Raw genomic sequence first — 14,345 nt, forward strand, 5'->3', positions numbered from 1 at the left:
GCCGGTGTTCCATAGTAGAGAAGTAGAATTTTGGAGAGTTCTCCCTCCTACTAGTTCTCATATAGATGACGTTATAAAATACGTCCAGACAAATTTTAAAAACTTTTATTATTAATACATATAAAATTGTTAAGGTTATGTATATGAAAATAATATTAAATTTATCACGAAAAATACTTTCATAATATTACATGTTTTAACAAGTTCCACTAAAAAATAATTATAAAAAGTATCAATGATGAGTTTTAGAAACCATGTCAAAGTACTAAATGACAAATAAAAAATAACGGATTAGTATATTTTTCTATGATATTTTCCAATGATTATATTCGTCAAATTAATTATTTTAAAATTTCTTGAGGTGATGTCACCAAACCATAGTCCCTATCTAGTAGCCACGGCACTCGAGCTGGCCACCAATGCCAGATCCCACATACTCTGTTCCTACCGATGGTTATTAGGCACTTCCTCACTGCAACAGCAAAGACTGTTCGTTGGTCGGCAGCTATTCATTCACAACACCAACATCACAAGCACAAGAAACACGCAGCCACCGACACTGAAACCTCATCCACCATTCAGTATTACGCATTGTCTTAAAAAAAAATGTCTGAGTTTTATTGGATGAGTCATACATACATCTACCATTTAAGCACACTGCTGCTCAAGGGATTCAAAGCATCAAAATCATATCGCGGTACATGTAATCTGCATTCCAGTGGAGCTGCTGCTTACAGCACAAAGCAGGAAACAGCGTACAAAGGGAATTCGTACCGGTTTTGCCATGGCCTTGCTTGATTTCTAGAGGATATAACATGCAGTCAGGAGGCTCTTGACAGCACATTATCGACATACATGCCTTTACACCTATAATTAGTTCTGCACAGATTGCATTCTCCGTTCCTGCTCCACTGCACAGAAACAGAAGTTTGATAGGTAAGGTTGTGTCAATTGAGGCTGCATTCCTGAACGTTTTATGAAAGACCAACAGAAGTTTTATGAAAAGGTTTATGTGCATCTATATTTTCTATTCAGTTCAACAGTCTGTTGGTTTCTCATATAGCTATGCTGTGCAACTAGACGAAAAATCTGAGCGCTTAACAGTAGTGTTTGGTTCAAATCTCGGGGATTCCATTATAACAGAATAGTACACAAGTGTCTAGGTTGCAGTTCGTAGTATAGTCCAATCAGAACTGCAGGTTACAGTTTTCAACTAAAACGAACAGAAAGACAAATGAGCTACAAAGAAATTAGCAACTCTATGTTGCCACTTCTTAGAATGTAAGGTAGTTCAAAAAACAAAATTTCATGAAAAAAAATACACATATCACCTTCCTCTGAAACCAATTAAGCATATGAACTCAAGAAAGACAATAACGGTTACTTATGTTTTACCTTGCAGGGATCTCTCAAAGTTCTCCAGCTGAGAAATAAAGCCTTCATTAGGAGCTACTTGAGGTCGTTTGCTTCTAACTAGTGACAAGGCACTTTCGAGGCTCATTTGATGCTTCTTCATGAGATATGCAACAACAATTGTGACACTGAATATTTAGACAAAGATGTCTTAGTAGGAAATAAATAAATAATGTGGAGTAATATGCTTTTTATGAATTAAAATATTCTATGTGAAACATCAATAGGTCAAGGAACATGATATTTCATCCTTTATCCAATAATGAGTTCTTACGGAATGGAATACAGTTAAGCTTTAGTAGAAAGTCAATAAAGACAAAGCAAAAACTATTACTGTAGTATGCTAATAGTCACAAACAGTTCATCAGATCTAGTAAGCATAACATGATTGATGAAACTCTTTGTATGTAACCTGATTAATGAAAAAATTTGTGTTTCTCATTATTAAGTAAACACCTGGACATATTAGATGTTTTGTCAATTTATCAAATATATTAAAATACATAATAAAGCCTTTAGGTCAGCTGCTATTGATTTGTTGTGAATGTCTTTGACATGGTCCCAAAATAACCTACATCAATAATCATACTGAATAATTTAGCCACTTAGGTTGCACTAAAATTTCTGTTGAGTGACATACTATATTACAGGGCCACCTATGTCTCTTTTATGGTGCTAGATAGATATGAACTGATTAACTATGTCGGACATAGGAGAATATTTCGATTACTTCAGTGTTTGCAACATTTTTTTGAGCAAAACAGTGTTGGAAACATTGTTACTTCAAACATTTAATATATTGAATATGATCGGCTGGAGGCAAATTATGATCAAGATGAGGGAGTTTTCAGGTTCTGTATGAAATACCAGACCACGACACCTAGCCTTTTATTTCTTAACGAATTTAAGACTTCAAGGCATTATTGTATCAGTATATCAAACGAATAACTAACCTATTTCCTTTCCACCTGCTTCGCTTGTTAACTGAATGTGCACATATAAGCAAGCACAACTAATTTCAAATTATGACTGGGTTGCTGCTAACATAAGCAAACAATCCAAAATGGTTGAAAGAAAATAACTAGTCAGTAAAAGAGATTACCTCCTCGACCGCCCAGCAAAGCAATGGACCAACACATTGCCTCCAGTGCTTATGGCTTCATCTATAAAACTAAAGCATTCATCAAAGTGCTTTAACAAATCAGTGTCTGGGCTGTCAAGTACTGCATTGATAAAACAAAGCATGGCTTAGTAGTGCATAGAAGCTTGGATATAAAAGCAATGGAAATCAACAAAGGTGGAGCCCAATGAATGAAGATTGATAAAAGCGTAAAAACTACACAATTTCGGGGGAAATCAGAAAAATACACATTTTAAACAAAATTTGATCAAGAAGCCCCACTCTGTCATATTTGACTGAAACAAGCAGGGCAGGCCTGCATGTCAGTAGCATACCAATGTAGCATTTTCCATGTGGGCTGGACATGTCATGATGTGATTAGTGAAAAAGGCCGGGGATGATGTGGATCAGATCGAGTAAGTATAGTAAACTTTGTGTTGATTGGATAAACTAAAACATAATCTGTATAAGTTTTAATTTCACAAAACAAATGTCACACAAGATTTGATAAAGCAGCCAGAGAAAATGGGCCCAAATTGGCCATGGTAGCATAATTGGATTATTGGGTGAAGAAGGTCACCTGGTTTCGCTTCTCTCAATCCATGTCCCCTGCATTTGGCCTACAATCTATGGATTTTCAACATTTAACTATTGTGCAAACTCAAAATATAAATTTATTTCATTTTGTTAACTAAATAATGCATGGAATAGTAAGTAATTATGACTTGTGAATGAGACGAGCTGCAACTCATACACCACATGGGTATATCAGCAAGATAGGTGACAAGCATCGCCTAGTGCCCAAGGAGGTGATCTGATCTGATCATCATGGTGCATAAGTCACCAAGCATGAGAAGAGGTACCAGATATCATCAAGGAGACAAGGAGGAGCATGGCGATGTGTGTGTGAGAGAGTTCTTTGCTCAGTGGCTGTGCCCAAGAGCAGCCGTAACAGGGACAAGAGCGATGCATTCCTGATATGTAGACCCTGTCCATTTCTGTCAGTGTGATGGATCTGGGTTCCTTGATCGTATTTTGTGTAAAATTTATAATTTCGTGAATGAAAACTTAACCATGTTTTCAACAGAATTGAAAACAAATGTGCAGTCTTGAAAATTTTATTAAAAAGGACGGAACCAAGATTTAAATGCTCCAAATACAACGACCAATTTGGCATTATGTCAAGCAAATTCACATATCAAAATTGCTACCAATAAATAATAGTACGGGATTAGAAGGAACAAAACTGAGGTTATGTTACCCTCGATCTTTTTGTAGTTAAATTCAGCTGGAAAGGATGGATTCAATGATCTTGCAACAATCAAGATATGGGTGATGTTCAAACTCTTCAGAGACCCCTTGTTCAGCGCAGCGCCAACAGATCCCAAATAGAGACCCTACAAGGTGCGTTAAGACATCTATCAGGCATTTGCACAATTTTGACGTAACACTTCCTTTATGAAAAGAAAACTATGGTACGAAAGCAAACATGTTGCTACTTGATTCGTTTCTCCTTACGATGATAAAATAGTTGAATCAGGGCGCTCTTCTTACTGAAGAGAAACAGTTCTCCCAACTAATCATGGTATGTTCCCCATTCGCAAAACCAACACCGAAACAAATTCGAAATCAATTGTGCAGTATTATCCTCTACCCAAATCAAAAACAAAAGGCGATCGGTGTTCTGAATCCAATCGGTCAAAACTTGCGACATTTAAAAAAAACTCCTCTAAACGTTGGGGGACGTCGCAACACCGTGAATCAGGTGCGACCGTGAAGATCGTCCGTCGCCGGCCTAATCCACCCATCACATGATCGCGTCGAGCACAGATCGATGGAAAAGAAGCGGAAAACCAGATCAAGAGGGAAGGAGCGAAAGATCGAAGCGCCGGCCGGACCTGCTCGATGGAGCAAGGCGTGTTGTCGGCCTTGCGGTACCGCGCGGCGCAGAAGCCCTGCATCAGCGCCACGAGCACCCGAGCCTGCTGCTGCTCGTACTCGTCCCTCCCGCGCTCATCCCTCTCCGCCGCTGATCCCGCCTCCGGCATGGACATCGCTTCCCCTCTCGGCGCCCTCGATAGGAACGGGTATCGGGGATTTCTTTGCTTGCCCCGATGATTGCTGCTGACCAAACAGCGGAGGGGAGCAGTAGCAAGGAGGACGGGGGAATCGCTGGCTCTCCAGTGCCAAGGAATATGTGGTGGCGTTATTCCGTGTTTGCCATTTTTTATGCTTCACGGATAATTTTGCTCGATTTTGACAGGATAAATTAGGGATTTTGATGGGATAATTAATTTACAGGTGAAGTGTTATGACTTATGAAGAGGTAGTTTGAAACTTGTTTTTGATTATGAGGTGACGCATGTCCCTATCATGAAAGAACTCTATAAATTGTGGTCATTAATATTTAAATTGTGATAGGTAATATCGTATTCTCTGGTGACTTCTACCACTCAGGCAGAGGTAATTCTTGAGTAGTTAAAAACTTAAAATCTCATTATAAAGACTCCGTCGTTCACCTAGGATCCTAACTCTATTTGATACAACTCCAATTCAACTCTACCGACTCTAGCCAAGTCAGCAGGATTATCTAATAATCAAAAGGTCAAATATTTAATATAAATGCCAATTTTCATTATTCACATATGAAAGTTGACACAAGTATTATAAACATTCACAATAAGATGCATTTATATAAAAAAAAAATTAGCAATCATGACAACAACATATTGTAGACAACACACTGATAACAAATTGGTAAATGTTTAGCTATACAACAAACATACGTATCTAAACTATAAAAGCACAAGTTTGAAAATTTCAAAAGATCTCGGTCATCCAACCACCTAGATCAAACTGCACACGTTGTTCTAATATTATATCACGTCAAACACCAAACATAGTTTATATGAAAACTCAACCTCTCTAATCCTGCTCCCATAAATTATCCCTCCTTCCTTCCATCTCTTAGTCGTTTCCTTTTCACTAGCACCAGACATTGCGCCTCCTCCACCCCTACCAACGCCCATCTCCCCATCTCTCTCACTCCTCCCATGTCACCTTCTTTTTGCTACCTCCCCTTCCTGATGTCCATGTCGCCTCGCCTCCCTGTGCCACCCATCCCCATCTATGTGGCCCCTCCTCCCCGCACCACCCTTCCTCAGTTGTGCCCCCGGGGGTCTGACTCGCGGTGCCACGCCACTACCTTCCTCCTCCCCCCCCCCCCATCAACCCCCGTGGACTAGCGTGCCACACCACCATCTCCCTTAGCATCCTCATCCATGTCATACCCAATCCTACTCCTGATGTGGTAAGAAATTAGGAGATCTAGGTGTAGTGAAGAATGCATGAGTGGGCCACCTTGGAGATAGAGTTGTCCACGACAGTGAGTGGTAGCAGCTCTTGTAGGGAAGTACCTCCTATAGAGCAGTAAGGAGCGAAGGATGGTCGTGAACCTATGGACTCAGCACATGTGGCAAAAGCCATAGCTGTAGTGATGCCCCAGGAGATGTTGAGGACATCCAGGCCCACTCCTCAGTTGCGATGGAGACTTCATCCCCTGTGAGGCTTGATCCAGCCACTATCGTGTCCTACCATAAGGTCTCGTTCACCAACAAGGCCACCGTGAGGACTCCATGTGCTCTATCTGCCTCAGTGAGTACATGGACGACGAAATGCTGCACGTGAGACCCGAGTGCAAGCACAGATATTACAATGTAGTGCACGTTTATAAATTTTCGGGTCCTATTACAATATTATTGATTCCACATGTGTATAGCACGCATGTGGTTACTTATGATAACTTTTGTAGGATCCTTCGAGAAAAATATCGGTATGATTCAGGACCTAGTCAGATGCACTTCTTAATTAAATTAATCGATCAACACTTCTTAATTAAATTACTCTATCAACGTATAAATTTGAATTTCAAATTGATTATATGTTAAACTAGATGCACTACTTTCAATACATTTTTGTAAGAGTAAATTGTGATCTTAAACTTGTCCATCGGTGTCATCTAGGTCCTAAACTCTTAAAATGCAAATTTAGGTACATACAATGCTAAATATAAGGGTTTAGGCCTTAAGTAGCATACTTAGCAAGTTTAGAGACTCATATATGCATTTTAAGAGTTAAAGGATCTAGATAACACCAAAGAGTTTAAGGATTTGGATAACACCAAAAGATAAGTTTAAGTACCGCTAGTGTATTTTACTCTCTTTTTAAAATCACCATGACATTATATTGAGAAGAATCGTTATATGCCATCAAATGCAGTATGAGATCGAATAGCTCGTCCTAATAGCTGCCCGTCAAATGCTATAGTTCGTATTAGAATTCCTATTTGCCCGCTTGCCATCATCTCCTCCACTTCTTTCCTACCTTCTCCAAATCTTGTAAGAAATGTCAATTTGGTGTGGTGACTCGGAGCTCTATTCATGTGGTGAGTGGTGATGACCAATTCACCAATGGCGCACCCAGCCGATTTGTGTGACCAATAGTGTCCTCATAAATTTTGTAAAGTGTTTTAAATGGACAATGTATCCTCCAAGTTAGTTCAACCACTGAATCACTGAATAATATAGAAGTCGAAGCATCAATTCCACAGTACCATACGTCACAATTACAATCGGAGACTAATCCTCATGGCATGTTTGAACAAACCAGCATACACCAAATGCAAAGGAAACAGGAAATGAGATACAGAGGTCATACTATGAGTAGTTGGAAACCGAAAGCCAACCATCATCATGCATCAAACTTCACTTGCGAAATCGGGAAAACACAGCCTGGAAAGCCACCCATGTTTCAGCTGGCAAGCGCTCCTTATGACAAGGTGGAGAAAGCAAGCTCAGTATCTCCTCCTGGGAGGGCTCCTTGATCTGCAAAAATTCACAATAAGAGTTAGCTGTAGCGACTAGCGACGACCAAAAGAAACTTCAGAGAATAGAAGAACAGGGCATACATGATTATCATGAATATAGAAACCATGAGTACAAAATACAAATAAATGAAAACCCAATAACAGAACTTCCCTAAATGTCCTAGCATAAATGAATGTGCCTGCAATGGAAGAATATTGTTACTTGAACGTTCAGGACGTGGGCTAGTAATCTGCCTCCGTGACAAGTGAAAAACTGCTACACATATATTCTGCAAATTAACTAATTGCATAAAAGAGTTCACTCGTTAGTTTTTTACTGGAAGCCTATAAACTGGAAAGTGGCTTCATACACATAAATTTCCCGTCAATGTGGCAAAGAATTAACAAAGGATAACAGCAATGCTTTTGGTTTAGGTACTAAATCAACAAAGATCCATAAATAATTAAGTCCAAATCTACAGTACACTTCCAATTTACTCTATCTATGTATAAAATTTATAATTCAAGTGTTATTATGTTAAGAGCAACAAAATTTGGAATATTATGACAAGTGATACTAAATATGTTAATATTCACAGCAAACGTATCTTTTTCCCTGTAAGCACATTATAAGTTTGTAGTTGAAATTTTAACACATGATACGACACTTTTTAGGCTACACTTTGTATGTCTTTTGGAATCTTTCATATAGATTTGGTGCCCAAACCAAAAGTTCATTGCACCTAAAGGGCCAATTGCATTTGATAGGTTGCAACAAGACATACCTCCTGCGAACATTTCTTCGCTTGACAGGGCCACTACTAAATGCCCAGTCAACATTTATTATCTGTGTAACAAGCTCACTTCCGTCCATTGCTTTTATTGCAGCCTGGGCTTCCTCAAAGTTCTCGTATTCAATCAAAGCATATCCCTGCATAAGAGACAGGGCAAACAATTAAACTCCATGCATCTTCTTTCTTGTGTAAATTCACCAAATGATCAGACTCATCAGAAGCGCATAGCACAAATACTAAACAAAAATTACGTGGCCAAAAGAAGCAACAAAATGTATTAATTAATAGTAGATCTGATTACAGTACCACCGCACAGAACAAGATATTGTAGAAAGCTTAAGAGACCAACAGCTCAACAATACCAGTACCAGTGTGTGTCAATATTCCGTGTTTATAAGATAGTAGGATTAGTTATGGTATTTAGTCATGACATATGGAATGGACCTAATTGACTTTGTTCTCTCTAAAACTATTTTGGCAAAATAAAGCTTCTAAAACTGAAATAAGACAATTATCAAAATCCTGCTTTCAGGAGTAATAATAAAGCAACCATAACAATGAACTACGAATGTAAAATATCATCTTTCGTTTGGCTAAAGCTTATTATGAGCATGGTACAGCAACAGTTCCTTGCAGAGCTAATCATCCAACACAACCCAACTAGACCTTAAAGTATCCTAAAGTAGCATTTACTTTCTGCATGTCAAGGGCTTTTCATACAAGCGGGCAATGCATATGCTTCAAGTAATTTTAATACTAGGTATTTGGCAAGTACAACACCTATCAGCTTAGGTCATTTTATATTTACCAAGTCACATGCTTCAAGTAAATTCATTTATTCTTATAACTGTCAGATACAGTTCTTTGTCAACTTGCTAAAGAAAATATGATAGGTTAAGACCCTAACTTACTACCCAACCTGAAGACAAGGGAAAAACTGTAATCTTACACGAAGCTTGTAATCCAGCTTATGTACTAGAAGTCAAAATGTAATGGTATTTGTCATGAACATTTGTTTGCAACAAAACGATCACTTATTACACATAGAGAGGAACTGCTTGTACAACCTGTATAACCTTTTACATACTAACATACTCAACAATTGCTTATATTTCAATTTGTAACTGTTGAAGAATATAGCAATCTGAATTGGAAAGAGCTCCCACCAAAGGCAGGAATAGCCAAACATGTAACAGCTATGAACAAAGACTTACCTTGACAAACCCAGTACGGCGATCTAAATTCAAATGCAGGTTCTTGACCTGCCCAAACTCCCGAAAAGCATTATGGAGATCATCCTCCTGTGCTTCTTCATGAACCCCAGTTACCAAAATAATCCACCCCTCAATAGCTGAAAACACACAAAAAAGGGGGAAGTATATATGAGCTAAAGTAATTAGGTCAATTATCAGTGCACAGCAAGACCTCAACACACAAAATATATAGTTGTGGGAAGTAAAGTACTTGGTTCTTGTTTAATTGGTAAACTTCATAAATTTGCAGTTGACAAATAGCAATGTGAAATGCTTATTGCTTAGGGAATTGCCTTAACAAGATGGCAACAACATAATGGATTACATGGAATAGTGCAAACTGAAGATAACCCTCACCTTTTTTAAACAAAAAAGTCAAAAACATTTATACACAACTGCAGGGAGTAATCATTTTAATGGAGAAAATATGAAAATCTTGTAAAGAACGAGGCCAAACTGACAATAAATCTTTGACAAATAACGCAAGCTTCGAGCAACAGAGTTTCAACCGAAAACAAAACTTCATACAAGCGCCTGAGTCATTCTTGCATGTAAGGCTTTCAAAAAACTAATAATGCATGTAACTTCATGTTGTACTACAAGAGATAGTATACTACCAGATTAATCACAATATCGGAAGTAGTAAAATCATAAAACAAGCAGACAATATATTCCTTCATGTTGTACTACAAGAGGCAGTATACTACTCCATAAATAAAAATCTCGGAAGTAGCAAACTCTTAAAACAAGCAGACATTATATTATAATATAACAAGCCTACGTTTTCTTCTGTAGGCATACAAACCTTTTTTTTTTAACCTACTAGAACTGCATACAACACAAGGGGAGAACAAAATTTTAATGTTCTAAGAGTTAAGGGCCAGAAGACACACACCATACAGCAGTTAATTTGAATTGATCAGTCATTAGTCACAAATAGTGAAAACAGCTAACGAGCCAGTTGCCCCAACAAGTAATCGTAAGACCAAAAAATAAATATTAGTTTGATAATGTAGCTTTTAGCACATCAGGCCTCCAATTTGTATAACTGCACACCGTACCAAAGAACCTTATTTGACATGAAGTCTGCCTAACCACATAAGAAATGTCAAATCTCAAAACTTGGTGCACAGAAAAAATTCCATGACTTGAAAGATTCCTGTTTCTGAGCAAAAACATCTTGAATGGAAACAGACAATCAGTTTCAACTTTTGCACCTATTGTAACCTCCAACTGCCCAAAGAGCCAAGAAAACACTGACAGCATTGCAAATGAACTTGTTAACTTGTTGCACGTCCACCTCCATATCACAAACAGAGAACAAATTTGAAAAACAAAAAGATGAAAAAAAAAACTTAATTGCATCCAGATAACTCAAATTTTAGGAATAATACAATTTTCACATCAATCGAAACACCAACCTTTGTATTCAACAGTTCAATTAATAATACTTATCCACATCAACATGCAAAATAAGAATCATAATAACGATTAAAGCAAGAACAGTCAACGCACATCGAATTCTTTGAATGCAGAACCAATAATAATTAAAAAAATTATCCAATATCCACATCAATAAGCAAAATTTCGAATCACAATACCATCACCTAGAAAAAAAGATTACAATATCTAGTCAGGCACGACCTGTTTTCTAGTTTGCAGATCTAATTCTTGAACTCAGAAACCAAAAGGGAGTGACTCTTGTTAAGCAACCAAGATCAATTCTCTATGCTATTCTCGTGATTCTATTTTTTTATACAAAGATTTGCTGCTAAAAAGAGGAACATATAGCAAACCATCGAATCTGTTGACCACTGACCAAGGCAAATTACGGCATCAGTTCTGAGGCCTAACATGAGGTCTCTTACTTTGTTACTACCAAATCAAGAGACAAAGCAGCAACCTTCCGCAGGACATATCTCAGCACAAGCGCTAGGAGCCCACAGAACCGACCAAGAAACGCAAAACCCTACCGACAGAGCAAGATCGACGCATCTGCTTCAACAAAGCAAGATCCTAGACAACCACCAGCCGAAACTAAATGCACTCAAAAAAGAACGGAGCACCTCCACAATCACCCGAAGAGGGGGAGGAAAAGGGAAGGGGGAAGCGGTAGGGGCGTACATCTGAGGGGGCCGGGGCCGTCGTCCGAGCCAAGGGAATCGAAGTCGCCGCGGCCGGCGAGGGGGCGCGAGGAGGAAGGTTCCTCGCGGAACCCGCGGCCCTTGGTCTTGCGCGCGGCAGCGGCGGAGTCCCCTCCGGCGGCGATGGTGGAACGGAGGCGCGGGGCCGCCGGGGCCGGGTTGGCCTCGGGGGCGTCGTCGTCCATGAGGTCGTCGTCGTCGGAGTCGAAGTCGACCACCTCCACATCCCCCGCGTTCGCCGCCGCCATCGCCGCCTGCGTGCCTGCCTCGGGGTCGCTCGGTGGTCGGTGCTAGGGTGGATTTCGGGGACGAGTTCTGGGCTTCTCGTTCGCGGCCTCGCGCCGGGGGGACTCTTTTTGTTTAATAATATTTTTATTAGAAAATTAAAAAATAATAGCTAAATTCAAAAAATTACATGAATAGGTAACGTCGGCACGTGAAATACTGACAAGAGTTCTATCGGTATTTCAAACACCAACAGCCTACGTGGTACTAAGCCTGGGGCCCTGTCGACATGTGAAAAGCGGACAAAAAGCCTATCGACATTTCGTGTACCGATAGGACGCCGGATAAACACCAATAGGGGTGTCACGGGAGCAGAGAGCCGACATGTTTGTCGGCAAATGGAATGCTGATAGGTTTATCGGTATTTTTTTTACCGACATGCCTCTTTTATTGAGTTTTTATTAATAATTAGAGTTAACGACAGTAACTTTTCTATTTAAATTTGATTTTTTTGTTTTTAATAAATTAATGTTATAGGAATACTGAAAAAAACTATTAATTGAACAATAATAGTCGGGAGCATAATTATCATAGAATCAAGCACGGATGTTACATACGCTGAAAAGTATTACATAGGGTTTATCGTCGATGCGCGAATGGACCTTAACCATAAAAGAGATGATGACAATAAATATTGGCATGTACGGTACGTCTAAAGACTAACGTAATAGTATTCCGTTGCTAAATCTAACATGCCTTAGGAAATAAAAGTAGATCAGGTTACAATACATGCTCTCTACTAAGTGTACCTAGAATATTTGTCCTTTCGGGCATCAAGGCCTCCCGCCTTAACGCGACGGGCCCTCTCTCGCTTCCTTGCCCTCTCTGCTTCGCGTGCTTCAGCCGTGACGCGCTCCTCCATCGCCTTCCTCATGCGCTCCTCATCCTGACGCTTCAGTCGTAGTTCGTCCTATTGTTGCTCGTATTTTCAGTATTCATACGCTTCCCTCCTCCATCGCATGATCATTGGATTACTGCTTCTGGTGCTCATTTTGCTCCATATTCAGCTATTTCATGAAGTCACAGATAGTTAGAGGAGACTAGACAAATAAAACAAGAGAACAAATTAGTAAGATAATGCATATGTCAAGATAGAAACTTTAAGCTATATTATGCATGGAGGTAGAATAAATGAACAAAGATTTGACAATGATACTAATTGAAACATTTGAGCATTGCACACCTTCGGGGACATATTGATTGCTCCATAAGACTATAAAAGATGTCACTAGCAACATATGTTAGTCTCAAAATCACAACCTATAGGATATACTCTCCCTAAATATGTGCATACAAGTGTTGAATACTTGTGAGTTATATGCACTTGTTATTGATAACAATAGGGATTTATCATATACGTTGGATCATAGCATATAAAAGATATAAAATGTATAAAACTAGTGCCATGTAAGAAACCTACAACTAATAAACCATGTAGTTGCTTGTTGATAAGGGAGAAACACAAGCAACCTACCATATGAGACTCACACTAGGTATTGCAATAAATTAAAATAAGTAAATACAATCCTAGATGAGGTAAAAAGAGCTATGTTAAATAAAAGGATTTTGCATCTAGCTTCATTACCTTTTTTACCATTGGATGGGGATTTGGAATTATGATGTTCATGATCCTTCATCAATATATCCAATCTTGTACACTTAGCTTCTTTGCTTGAACTTTTACTTCATCTTGTGAGCCAAGTCTCCAAATCCCCCGAGCCACTTCGGGCTTCAAGTATTCTTTAGAACCCAAACCGATTGGGACCTCTTCATGTTGATGATGACTTCCTTTGCACCCAAATGGGTTGATTCCACCTCCGATCCTTTCTCCCAACCATGTGTGCAACCACCTTGCCATTGTTCTTCTTCTTAAGCTTGTAATGGTTGTTCTTGATTTTAACCTTATAGTTGGGCTTGGTGCAGAGGTTGGAGATCTTGTTGGGGAGGTTCGTCATCTTCTTCTTCTCCTTAGTCTCCTTCTTTACTTGCTTGCATTGGAAGGAATTGTGGCCTTCTTGATGGTATTTGAAATATGTCATGATTGACCCATTCATAAGCTTCTTCACTATGAAAGAACGGTTATTTTGAGGAGGTTGGACATGCCTTTTACCCTTCAATCTCGCCAAGTCCTCCTTTAGCTTCTCAACTTCTTGTTTAAGCTCATCATTCTCTTGTGCGATGAGTTCATTAGATTGTTCTACAACAACATTCTTAACATAAATCTTATTGCAAAGGGGTGAGCTAGATAAGGTATATAAATCATCACAAGAAGTGGAAGCATCTACCTTAGGATTGTAATTAAAAAGAGAGGTAGATTGCTTCAAAGAGACCTTAGTTTGAGATTCAATGCACTCAAATTTATCCTTAGGCTCTTCATACTTTTTGTTTAGCGAATTGAATTTGCACAATAATTGTTCATTAAGTGCACTAAATTTCTTAAGCTCTTTATATTGTTTCTTAAGGACCCTTTGT

At 39.0% G+C, this 14,345-nt stretch overlaps 2 protein-coding genes across 2 annotated transcripts; both read right to left on the minus strand.

Annotated features, from left to right (window-relative positions):
* Nucleotides 1-555: 555 nt before the first annotated feature.
* LOC133903738 (dual specificity protein phosphatase 1B-like) lies at nt 556-4,753 on the minus strand. Its single transcript, XM_062345186.1, has 5 exons — nt 4,432-4,753; nt 3,795-3,930; nt 2,516-2,636; nt 1,396-1,541; nt 556-911 (listed from the first exon to the last, which is right to left on the minus strand). Exons 1-5 carry the CDS (start codon nt 4,585-4,587, stop codon nt 874-876), a joined length of 597 nt encoding a protein of 198 aa, XP_062201170.1. The 5' UTR covers nt 4,588-4,753; the 3' UTR covers nt 556-873.
* Nucleotides 4,754-7,086: 2,333 nt separating this feature from the next.
* LOC133903742 (RNA-binding protein Y14A-like) lies at nt 7,087-11,934 on the minus strand. The gene is made up of 4 exons (XM_062345199.1): nt 11,569-11,934; nt 9,406-9,542; nt 8,183-8,328; nt 7,087-7,416 (listed from the first exon to the last, which is right to left on the minus strand). Exons 1-4 carry the CDS (start codon nt 11,834-11,836, stop codon nt 7,386-7,388), a joined length of 582 nt encoding a protein of 193 aa, XP_062201183.1. The 5' UTR covers nt 11,837-11,934; the 3' UTR covers nt 7,087-7,385.
* Nucleotides 11,935-14,345: the final 2,411 nt, after the last annotated feature.

Source organism: Phragmites australis, chromosome 2 (genome assembly GCF_958298935.1).
Source record: "Phragmites australis chromosome 2, lpPhrAust1.1, whole genome shotgun sequence".
NCBI classification, from domain to species: domain Eukaryota; kingdom Viridiplantae; phylum Streptophyta; class Magnoliopsida; order Poales; family Poaceae; genus Phragmites; species Phragmites australis.

Coding starts and splice junctions, on each gene's coding strand:
- LOC133903742 (XM_062345199.1), bottom strand. CDS start 11,836: ATGGCGGCGGCGAACGCGGGGGATGTGGAGGTGGTCGACTTCGACTCC. Junction 9,543..11,568: donor CGGCCCCGGCCCCCTCAGAT/GTACGCCCCTAC, acceptor GTGTGTTTTCAG/CTATTGAGGGGTGGATTATT. Junction 8,329..9,405: donor GCCGTACTGGGTTTGTCAAG/GTAAGTCTTTGT, acceptor TCTCTTATGCAG/GGATATGCTTTGATTGAATA.
- LOC133903738 (XM_062345186.1), bottom strand. CDS start 4,587: ATGTCCATGCCGGAGGCGGGATCAGCGGCGGAGAGGGATGAGCGCGGG. Junction 1,542..2,515: donor TTTGCTGGGCGGTCGAGGAG/GTAATCTCTTTT, acceptor CTAAATATTCAG/TGTCACAATTGTTGTTGCAT. Junction 912..1,395: donor CTTTGAGAGATCCCTGCAAG/GTAAAACATAAG, acceptor GTTTCTGTGCAG/TGGAGCAGGAACGGAGAATG.